Source organism: Acanthopagrus latus, chromosome 9 (assembly GCF_904848185.1).
Source record: "Acanthopagrus latus isolate v.2019 chromosome 9, fAcaLat1.1, whole genome shotgun sequence".
Classification (NCBI taxonomy): Eukaryota; Metazoa; Chordata; class Actinopteri; order Spariformes; family Sparidae; genus Acanthopagrus; species Acanthopagrus latus.
The window spans coordinates 7,070,963-7,082,582 of NC_051047.1; the positions used below are offsets into that span (position 1 = coordinate 7,070,963).

General features: G+C 42.4%; 1 protein-coding gene across 4 annotated transcripts in view; it reads left to right on the top strand.

The window, feature by feature from the left end:
• Nucleotides 1-6,945, top strand: part of sema5ba (sema domain, seven thrombospondin repeats (type 1 and type 1-like), transmembrane domain (TM) and short cytoplasmic domain, (semaphorin) 5Ba) — a 181,228-nt gene extending 174,283 nt beyond the window's left edge. For 3 of the 4 annotated variants that reach the window (XM_037110216.1, XM_037110218.1, XM_037110217.1), the window contains one exon: nt 4,167-6,945. In XM_037110216.1, coding sequence (XP_036966111.1) covers nt 4,167-4,343 — 177 coding nt within the window. In that variant the 3' untranslated portion in view covers nt 4,344-6,945. Of the gene's footprint in view, nt 1-3,101; nt 3,222-4,166 lie in introns of all 4 variants that reach the window. The other variant, XR_005077041.1, reaches the window with a different exon arrangement.
• Nucleotides 6,946-11,620: the final 4,675 nt, after the last annotated feature.

Here is an 11,620-nt window from a genome sequence, read left to right on the forward strand (position 1 = left end):
ACCATCTTCCTATTTACCTTTATCAGAATTAGCCGATCTGACACCAACCTTTTAATGTGTCATACCTTTGTTAGTTTAAGTTAATACTCATATATGATATTCAGTGTGTCAGACGCAGTGATTCATTTCATCCTGTCATATTCAGTTAGATCCTTGTATGTTCTGGACAGCTCTTCCTCCCCTGCTGCCTCTCTGAATAACCACAGAGCAGTTCAGATTAAAAAAAAAATGATGAGGAGATATTTCTGCATGTGTTTCAGACGCATGGTTAACTCACAGATCTGGAGATGGAACCACATTTTATATGGACACTAAACCATCACGCCTAACACAGCTGTTGCAGCTCAGACTCTTTGTTTTTGTGTTAGTGCAACTGTATGTTAGCTGCTGCTTAAACTCTGATTCCAAAATATGAATTTATGATATATTCAAAAACATTTTGACCCAAAGCACAGTTGTAGCTCACTTCTACAAAGTTAAAAAGACATTATGGCAACAATGTGCCCATACAATCCACAAGTTTACTCAAGCTAACATTTAGTCACTGCTGTGCTTCTGGGATGGAAAAGTCAGCAAATAGGACTAAACTTAACACGAATGAAACTTTAGAACTTGACTCCAGCTGCGAACATTTGCGTCTGAGTCACATAGATAAATAGATTTTCATCAGCAGCGGTGGTTATTCAATAGTGCATTAATCACCAGCTCAGGGTCATTTGCGTTTATTGGCCCTACTCATGCAACGTTTATCTGTCACGAACAGCCAGATTACTTTACTACATTAGCTGTGAGCTAATGTTAGCCAGCAAGGAGAGCACACAAGGAGTGTGTGTGTGTGTGTGTGTGTGTGTGTGTGTGTGTGTGTGTGTGTGTGTGTGTGTGTGTGTGTGTGTGTGTGTGTGTGTGTGTGTGTGTGTGTGTGTGTGTGTGTGTGTGTGTGTCTTCCCTCCAGCTCCAGTTACAGTCAACATTTCAGTAACATGACATAAACACAGACAGTGGAGGTCTCCTTCACAGATCACTGCTGAAAAGTAGTCTCTCACCTGGCCATCCTATTTTGCTGAAATAATTAGCGATGCACAACACTGAACATCGCTCAGTTCATCTGTTCACCAAACTCACTGGCTTCTCTCGTGTGGTCCACTGCACCATACAGACTGACTTTACATCGTGGCTGATGTGATCCCATCGAAAGAGGGTCTCCAGTTTTACTTGATGTCTACGATTGAACCGAAATGATTGAAACTGGTATATAGTGTTCCATGACTTAAAATGAATATGTGTGTTACAGAAATAATGAGGACCCAAAGGCTAGACACTCAGGCGGCAGGCAGGGTTGGAGCAAATTGAGAGCTTAATTAAAATGGAGCTGTAAACCGAAGTCCAAGACATACAAAGTCAAAGCACAAAAATGGCAACGAAAGGCAACAAACAGAAGAAGCAGGCGTGGGCAAATCCCAGAATTAAGTGCAAACTAAAGAAGCGTTGGGAAGGAAGAGGTAGGAACATGAGGAATATGAGGAACTCAGGAGATACAGTGCTGACATGGGGGAAACTGAACAGACGAACTGACAAATATTAATTGAAAAACACAGGCTTTAATAGACAGGGACTAATTAACACAGGTCAACAGGAAAAAATGTAGGAAACGGAGAAAGAGAGGAAGTGAAAAGCAATCATAAAGAGAGAACTACTACTTCCCTTCTTCTGGCACAATAGTTCCTGCTACAATAGGACATCTTTGTTCCATGACATAGACACACAGACTCAGGCGATACCAGCCAGGCTGCCACGGTCGGTAAAACAAATACCGAGAAATAGTATTTTTTAATAAAGTCCTGACCTCTGATGCTTTGATTTTGATGCTAAGGAAGTGCGATGTTAGCGTGGCCTCTGTCTGACCTGAGCTCACGTGGGCAGGCAGGGAGACATCTTAACCTGACGGCGTCTAAGATCCTACCAAAGCATGGCAGGAACATGATAACCACAATGTGTGTTTGATCGGGTCAGCCTCCAGACACTTGTTGTCCTTGCTGTTATTGTTGTTGCTGTGTGCACACTGCGCTGACAGCCGTCGCGGTGCTGAGAGCCTGAACTCATTAACTTTAATGACCAGAAGGGGCCAGACTCAGCTGGGCGTGCAGCCGATGTCACTGTGTGCCGCCACGTCAGTGTTTATCCGGCAGCTTCCCTCTCCTCCAGGCCAATTTATGATGCCCAGCGTTGTGTATTTCACCGACTCTAACCTGATTATCTTCCTGCCTCTGTCCCCAGAGCTGTTCAGATGGATTACATTAGTCTAATGCTTCCCCTGGAAAGTGTTTCACCTTATGGTCGGCTTTTACCAGAGACTCAGCAATTGCATTAGAATAAAATGTGCATTTTAGTCTTGTTTTTATTTAAGAGAGCACTGAATTCCCGCCATCTCATATATTAGTGTATTGAGTATGCTTGACATGAACTAAATTAAATTTGTTAAATTGGTTTGCTTTGGTTATGAATACATTTACAGCACACAAGCTATAGCCCCGAGGCTGGCTAGTGGAGGTATTTCATTCAGCTGCAGGCAGGAATTACTGATATTACTTTTACCTCTTACACAAAACACAACTCGCTCTCCTCCTCCTTAATGACTCTGTTCGCCCTATAATTGAGTCCTAAAATAACTGAAAACCTCCTCCAGTGAGGAAGAATTATTTCCAATGAAATCTGCTTATTGAGGGGATTTATGAATGAGTGCATGCATCTTAAAATGGAATGAGCAGACATCTGCTCTGTTATCAAGAAAAAATGAATTTGATTTCAGAAAAAGCCATTTTTGCATCAGAAATCAGATGCATGTACTTTTGGTTTTGGTTCCTTTGCTTGTTTTTAAGGGCCAGTCCAATACTTATTACACACCAAGAGTAAGATAAGAAAGTGGATGACACTCGTTGATGTACACTATGAGGCTACGAGACAGTGAGCTTAGCTTTGCATAAAGACTGAAAGCAGAGGAGCACAACCAGCCTGACTCTGTCCAGAGTTAAACACAAACATGTCTAGAAGCATCTCTGAGGGTCACTCATTAACATTTTATATCTTGTTTGTTTAATTTGCAGATGAACAGTGTACAGTGAACAGTGGACAGTGTGGTTTTACAGGGGTTATGTGCTGGACTATTTCTTGGCTACAGTGATTCTGAAAGGGGCCATTCTGCATAATGAGTACCTTCGCTTTTGGTACTTTAAGTATATTTTGATATATTTTTGTATTTTTACCTCTGTAAAGTGTTAAATGCATTACTTTTACCTACACATGAATAATTTGCCGCTGTGTATGCTCTTACATCCACTGAAAATCTGGAAGTTGTCACCTTACATCGCAGTTAGATTATTACACTTCTCTCTGCTCCGTTCTCCCTCAGTACAATCTTTCCACGCTTTAACTGGATAACAACTATTTGAGCACATCTACCTTGGTTGCCTGTACGTTTAAGAACTGATTTAAATATTTTAATGATCACTTTTAAAGTAATGTTAGTATTTCCAAGATCGAGGCTAAAAACCAAGGGAGACTGAGCTTTTGGAATCAGAACCCCTTGATTTTGTGCCGGAGGAGATGAGGCAGGCAACTCTGTTTCTTATTTTAAATCTCTCTTAAAAACACATTCCTTTTTACAACAGCTTCCTCCTGAATAGCTCATTTAGTTTTCTTTTAAACCTGTTTTTTAGTAATTGTCATTTGTTTTATTATTGCATGATTTATCTGTATTTTTCCTGTTTTTAAGTCTTTATAATTTATTATTGTTATATCTGAGCAGCATTGCTTGAATGGCATCAGTTTATACATTTATATTCATATTTATATTTATATTCATATTTATATTTATATTTATATTTAGGGCATTTAGCAGACGCTCTTGTCCAAAGCGACTTACAATAAGAGTGACCTCACTGAGTCATCACTTGCCACTTGGTGGTAACAAAAACTATATTTCCCAAATTGTTGAATTGTTCCTTTAAGTAAAAACAACAAAGTCATTAGAGACAGAAACTTTCATTAGTGGTATGTGTGATAACTGGTTTTAATATTTTTGTAATATTCAGTGCATCAGTGTTAAACATATCATTGTATTAGCTGTGAGAGGCTTCACTCCTCGTTTTCTCTCTGCTGGTTTCCTCCAGACGCTGAACAAGAACAACCTGCTGCCAGATGAGAGATCCAACTTCTACCCGACGCCGCTCCAGCAGACCAACGTCTACACAACCACCTATTATCCCACAGCGCTCGGCAAATACGACTACCAGCCCAATTCCTCCCCTTCGCCGTGCAGGACCTACAACCACAGCAACAACAGCTGAGACACGCCCCACAACCGGCTCTCCGAACCCCTCCTGCCACTGCCCCAAACGGACACCACCCCATCGCCATGGTGACATAACTGAACCGACGTGAACTGAAACATTTGTCAGAGCTCGGCCAGTTTTTCTTTGTTCGCCACCGCCCCTCTCCTCGCTCCACTCGTCTCTTCCGCATGGCAGGGTTTGTGTCTTCAGAGGCATGTCTGGAACTTTCCATCAGGAGGTCCGGGTTTGGAGGACGAGGCCCGAGTCCCGGTGCGCTCGGGGACAGCTGTGGACGTGTTGATGTAAGGGCCTGGCTGGACATAGAAGTGTCAACTCAGAGCTTCATGCGGGGATCTAGTGGAAAACTCTAGCAGGACGAGTCTTCAGGCAGATTGTTACGAGCAGAACCTGTCACATGGGCGCTGAGGCAAGCATCCATGGTTCTGAACATGAACACAATGTTATAAAAATATATATCACATTCCTCTGGATCTGGGTCACCATTTCACGCCTCTCCGTTACTAACCACATTCTCGGCCGGTAAGGAACTATGAGTCCCTTGACAACAAAAGCACTGAGAACAAAACTCACTGAAGTCTCCGTTGAAGCAAATTAGTGATCAGTATCAGCCTGGTTGTTAGGGGCGGAGGCACGCCCTCCATTGTTGTTGTGTCGTGTGTTGGAAAAGATAAGAACTTCAGAGCAGAACATTTTAAGGGGTCACAACACAGAAATTCTCTAAATCTGCTCCTGATCAAACACCTGTTGCAGACGAGGGCGTTCACTCGTAAAGGGAGAGCGAGGGAACTGTACATAAAGCTTTGGGATGCCTTGGGTGCCTGTATGCAATAGAGGGCAAAGACCAGATTTGTTTTTGTTTTTCTTTCTATTTCTTCTGTTTTTTGTTTTTTTTTCCCCCCCAGAACAATAAAGACTTCTGAAAAAGGGAATTGATTGATTCTCCAATTGATTCTCCAGTGGATGCATCGATTCTACTGAGTGCTAAATAGCTCGGTGGTCATATCAAATATGGCCAGTGTGCTGAACAACTGGATCGAAGATTTTCTATGATGGTAGAATAAGCTAGTAGGCTGGCACTTGTTCCTTTTTTTTTTTTTAAATGTTTGGTTTTTTAAGATGACGTTTGTTTTATTCTCAAGCTGTAGCATAGGAGGACAAAATTTTGTTAAGTAAGATAGAGCTGATTAATTCTCGTTTTTCTCTAATTTCACGCATTGTTTTGTTTTCCTTGATTTTTCCAGACATTTGGTAAGCATTGCATCTTCAAATGTTAACACAAATATAAAAAAAAAACAATAAAGATGACTGAAATGGTTTTTACAAAGAATGACTGTCAGAAAACGTCCATTCGGCCTCACTTGAAAAGAAAAGAAAAAAAAAACACTAAATTATGCTTGTTGAGATGTTTGCCTGTGTGAAGTTCAAAAGGAGTGCATGTGCGCGTGTTTGAGTGTGTGTGGGTGTGTGTGTGTGTGTGTGTGTGTGTACATGCAAACTCATGTACTCTCTCCGCGTGTCTGTACGCCTGAATGGACAAAGGGGAATTGCTGTATTTTGTACAATGTAAATGCTTTCATACTTCTGACTGTATATGAGCAGGTCTGCAGGTCTGTAGAGGCGATTGTTTTCTCTGTGCATTTCTTTCCACATTCAGCCGCTGACACTCCATGCAGTTTTTTTTTTTCTATATCTCATGTACGAGATGTTAACCATTGTAAGTTAAAGCATCGCGCCTCTGGTTCCTGCGGAGTGGAACAGACACTATTTATAGTCAAAGCTTGGTTTATAAAGGGCATTTTCACAGCTATATTTTATTATTATTATTGCCTGATTGATGAATGCTAACCCAGCAATGCTTTTCAGTTCAGCTACTGTACATGCACGAGATGAGAGCTCTATGTGTATATAGGAGCAACAGCCTTCTGCAGCCCATTAATGACCCTGCAGAGGATCGTGTAAATGTATCTGTATATTGTATAGCTAACACTGTTTGTTTAAAAAAAAAAAAAAAAAAAAAAAAAAAAAAAGCCTTATAGTTGTTTAAAAAAAAGTGCAGCAGCTAAGTACACACCAACCATGAGGTTTGTTTGGGGACAGAGCTCCACAGTGTGACCGAGTGAGTGACCGCCCGTGGCTCGTGACCTTTCCCAGCTGCTCGAACTTCACATTTCAGAGACACACACACACATACACACACACACACACACACACACACACACACACACACACACACACACACACACACACACACACACACACACACACGAGTGCGGACTGAAAGTAACTCCACGTAGCACCGATACTATCAGACTGCAGATAATAACGTGATGGGAAAATGGAATTTAAAAGAAGTCATTTTGATCTAAATTAGCCTCTGTTGGCTTGGCCTGAAAGCCAGTCATCTGATTGGTCAATTTTGAGCTCTGTCCCCTGCGATGTGAGGCTCTGTGCCCTTCTATGCAACTTACCAGGTGTACTGTTAGACCTGTCATGTAGACTGTAATCACTGCCTTTTAGACACTGTGAATTTTTGGTACCCTATATTTTTGTATATTGTACATTATAAAGGATAATAAACCTTGATGCCAACACAACAGCCGGCCAGTGGGCTCTGTCACAGTTACATTCTTGTAGAGGCTGTGATTGATGGTATTTTAAGTTGTTGATGGATCAACATCTTCTTAGTTAAACAAAACAAAAAATGTTTTTGCGGAGGTGTTTTTCTATACACTTGAAAGGGTTTTTAGATGCATGAAAATGCACTTTTCATGCCACAAAACACATCATGTCATGTAAATGATGAAACATTTCTGGGGATCTGGTGTGCAGCGAGACTTACATTTCCTAACAGTGATTTTTCCGACACTCTGCCAGTGGAGGAACTCATTCCACTCTGCGGGATGTCAACAGAGGGTATTTTCTGATGATAGCATAAGAAGCTCAGTTATTGTCAACTTCTCTAGCATTCTTTAGTCAGCACTCCGTCTGAAGCGCACCAAATGTTGGTTTACTTTTTTATAAAAAATAAAAAAAAAAAACCTCAAAGAGCTTAAAGTGAAAGTAAGTCTTTCTGATTGACTCCTTTAACTCGGTCACCCGATTGTGTGTTGAGCAACCACAAAGTGAGGTGCAGCACTGCGCACAGTGTTTAGTAGAAACTTTGTTGGCAGTTAAGTGCATCAACAGCATTTGATAAATAATAACGATAATCTTTTTTTGTGTAACAAGTTTCGCAACAAGTTTACAAGGTTCTTGTGCGAGTAAAACATAACACAGTACAGACAGAATTAAGTTACAACAATATAATGCAAACACCAATAACCAGTGATAGCAAAAGAAGGAGTTAGAAGATTTAAAGAGACTTAAAAGTGGTTAGTGAGCTAGCTGACATAGGCTCAGGAGCTCAGGTAGCTGGTTGTCAGACCACGACTAGCAGAACTGCCATGTGATGAATCAGTTTCTCCTCGTACCAGAAATGAGTCTATTTGCTGCATTCTGCACCAGCTGCAGGCAAGATAGTGAGCTCTGGCTGGGTGTTACAGCGCCGATTATTATTATAATTATTATTTATTATGATGTCATGAGTACTAAGGCATCAACCGGTCATCACGTCACATCACCAGGCACAACATGCAAGATTTGATGCATTTTATTGCTGGGAGGCCAAGCTTTGGCCACTGAGCAGCTTTAACAAAGAATGAACTGGGCTCTGCTTCCAACGCTGTGTCCAGATTTAATGTAACCTCCTTGCAAAGGACACAACATTATAAAGACAATGTGACAAAGGTGACTTGGGGTGAGTAGCCTTGATCGCTGCACAGACAGACACAGTATATGTGGGATTTACTGACTGGGAACTGAAGCTGTAATATCCGTCTGAGCTGTCTTCAAATCCACCACACTTTGATAAAAACAATTTATCTGGCAGAGCTTGGAGATGATCAGTAAGCTTGCTTGTAACTTTGGTGTTTCAGTGTGCTAATACATCATTATGAACCACACTGGAGCCCCGGGACACTCAGCTGAGATGACCTGGTGAATGTGACCTCCTTCTGCCCATCAGCGAGCTGGTCAGTGCTGCACACAACCCAGAAGCTCCCCGTAGCCTATCAGAGCTCTGCAATCTGGCACTGTTTTTCTACCAGTCCATGCCCTGCTTGGCCTCTAAGAATCATTATAATGCGATAATAAACTTCTGTCAAAAAAAAAAAATATCAGCGCCTGCGAGCTCAACTTGCACTGCCGCTGGTGTGGAGAGTGTGAGGCAACATCTTCAGGCGAGCATTTTGCATATTCACGTTGTATGTAATTTGTCACGTGTATGAAGTCTGCGTTCCTAATCACATTACTTTTAACTTTTAAAACATACTGCAGCTGCCCTTACAAAGTACATACGACTGTTGCATGCAGTATGCATACAGTTGGGACAAACTACTGCGTCATGACATGGCACCATGAACTTTAACCTTCTTGCTGATAAGAGGCAGAAGTCCGGAGCGTGAAATTTGAAGTAAGAAGAAAAAGTACTTGGAATGCAGCCAATGAGCTGTCGTCTGTCCGTGCCCTCTCTGCAACTGAGCCGATGTGATGACTCCTCTGCTGCAGGACTGTGGGTCAGAATAGCAAGAAAAGCTTGCTGACTAATGCAAAATGAGAGTGGATGCAGTATGAGGATGGCAGAATTTTGTATGGCAGTTCACTTTATATCAGACTGTACTACACAGACAAAACTTGTTTAGATGATAAATTCATGTTAAGAATTAGGAGACTGAGAGCACGAGCTCTATCCCTCCATCTCAAAGATTCGAGGATCGGTACCTCCTTCATGGCGGTGCACTCCAACAAACACAGCTGGCCATGTTTGCAGGGAGTAAACTGGTGTGGGAGTTTGTCCTCGTTGCTACACTCCTTAAAAAAAAAATAATAATAATAATCTGTCTATAACCGTGTCGCCTACATCTTCAACTGCACTCCAGGCCAGCCGAGCCACACTTTGAGTCGGACACATGTCACAGAAGCGCATCCTCTCCCTTCATCTCCAGGACAAATGATTGCAGCGCTGGAATCCTTCGCTGTATGAGAACAGGGGAGATGGATGGGCCAAACGAGCCAAGTAGTCAGGGTGTGTCCAGCAGAGTGCCCGTGGATCACTGCTGGTGCCAGTGGCCTAGACACCGGCGCTTTATCATCACACCACAATGATTCTGCTGCTGTGCAGAAAATCAAGATCAAAGCTGGAGAACAGCTGCTGTCATACAGGACGGGAGGGGACGGTTAATAAAATCTGATAAAACATTCTGCGTACAGTCAGTCTTTAGCCCTCACATAAATAACTGAGTGCACTGTTTGGATTCTGCACTGAGGCCGCTATATCACTGGCTGTCAGGAGCGAGAGCAGCCCACTCTTCATCCCTTAAAACACCCGCCCAGGACTTCACAGATCCCTACTGCATGTGTCCTCCTCATTTGGTCCAATGCAGCCCCAGCTGTACCTCTCAATTAGAGAGAGCAGCCTCTCGGCAGTTTTATTAATGGTCGCAGTGAAAGCATTAATCAGTTGGTATTCTGCTGACAGACAGATGCAGTGATCGGCACTCTGGCAGGCAGCCAAGAGGAGGTCGCCAGGAGGAGGCTGCGGGCTGGAGGAGGCCGCACAGATAAGACGGGAGAGGAGTCACGGAGGACGCGGCGGCGAAGGAGTAGGAAGGACGCATGTTCGGCTTTATAATTCGACCCCCGTGTGACAGTGAGGGATGAGAAAAACACCAGAGAAAAAGGAGGAAAACACCAGCATTCGACTTTGCGATCATCACTGATATTAATGAGAGTTTCGTTAAAAGCAGATAGCAGCACCGTGAAAAATGAGTCAGCGTCTCCAACACACAGGGCAGTGCATCAAGTCACATTCATCATGAATTATCTTGGAAATTACTGGCTACCTGAGGGCCACTGTTTACAAATCTGTTAACATTTAAGAGGATGGAAGAAGTTCGAAGAAATGGTGGTGAGCTCGGGCGTACTTTAGAATGAGTTTATTAATCATAACTACAGGGTCTCTGAATGGTTACTCCTTATTTATGGTCAACAAATTAGTAAACAGCCAGACAAAAGGACTGTTAGTTTGTCAGGTCACAGAAAATACGTTTTGCTGGAGTACATTCATCCTAATATAACCTTGCTTGTCTTTTTATCCGCCCTAAGAACAGCTGCAAAAAGACTGAACTTTTTCCAGAACTAAATCCATTCATTTAAGCAGCATTTATTGATTTTGTGGGCACAAGGGGGCCACAAAAGTCAGAAACATGCTGACAACTAGATAGGCCTGACATGGAAACCGTGCTGAAATATTAGGAAGCAGTAACTTTAAGTTTGTTTAAGTTTGTTGGCCATTTTATTAAGATCCAAAATCTCTGGTTGTTCTATCCAGTGAAGGTATAGACAGACCCATAAACTATACATCAAAAGAAAGAGTTCAACTTTGACTGTGCTGATTTGCAATGCATTGTTGTTTGTGCACCATGTTTAGAACATCATCCGCTGAACAGCCAAGAAGAGAAGGGTATCAAAACAAAATGCTAACTGTAATGTAACTCCTACAGAGGCGGCAGGAGAGTGTGTGAATCTGATGCCTTGATAAAAATATTCCATTTACTTTGAGGTTTATAATAATCCATCCATCGTCTGTAACCGTCTTATCCTTTTCAGGGTCACGGGGGGGACCGGAGCTGATCTAAGCTGACAGTGGGCGAGCAGCCAGTCGCCAGTTCATCCCAGGGCTGACAAATAGTGTCAAACAACCATTCCACTCACACTCACACCTACTTAATTACCTAATTTAGTGTAAACGATTAACCTAACTCCTTACATGTCTTTGGATTGTGGGAGGAAGAGCACCCGGAGAGAACCCACACAGACACAGGGAGATCTGTACAGGGTGAGGCAACAGCGTGAACCACTGCTGTTTATAATCTGGGACATCTGATGTTTGGGTCTTCTTGTTCTTGCTGCGAGCAGATTACATGACTACTTGAGAAGCAGTTAGCCCTCCCTGGAACTGGCTTTGATGAGAGTACTGAGACCAAATGTGCCTTGAAAACAAAACAACAAAGAGGCCCACGGTGATAGTTGTCTGTGAGCAATCCATCGCATTTTTATGTTCAGCTGATGAGATTCAATGTTACATTAAAACACTTACAAATGGAGCTATAAAGTCGTGCTGTCAAGTGGTTAAAAAACGTGTCTAATCAATTAAAAGCTTTGTGATCGGTTCA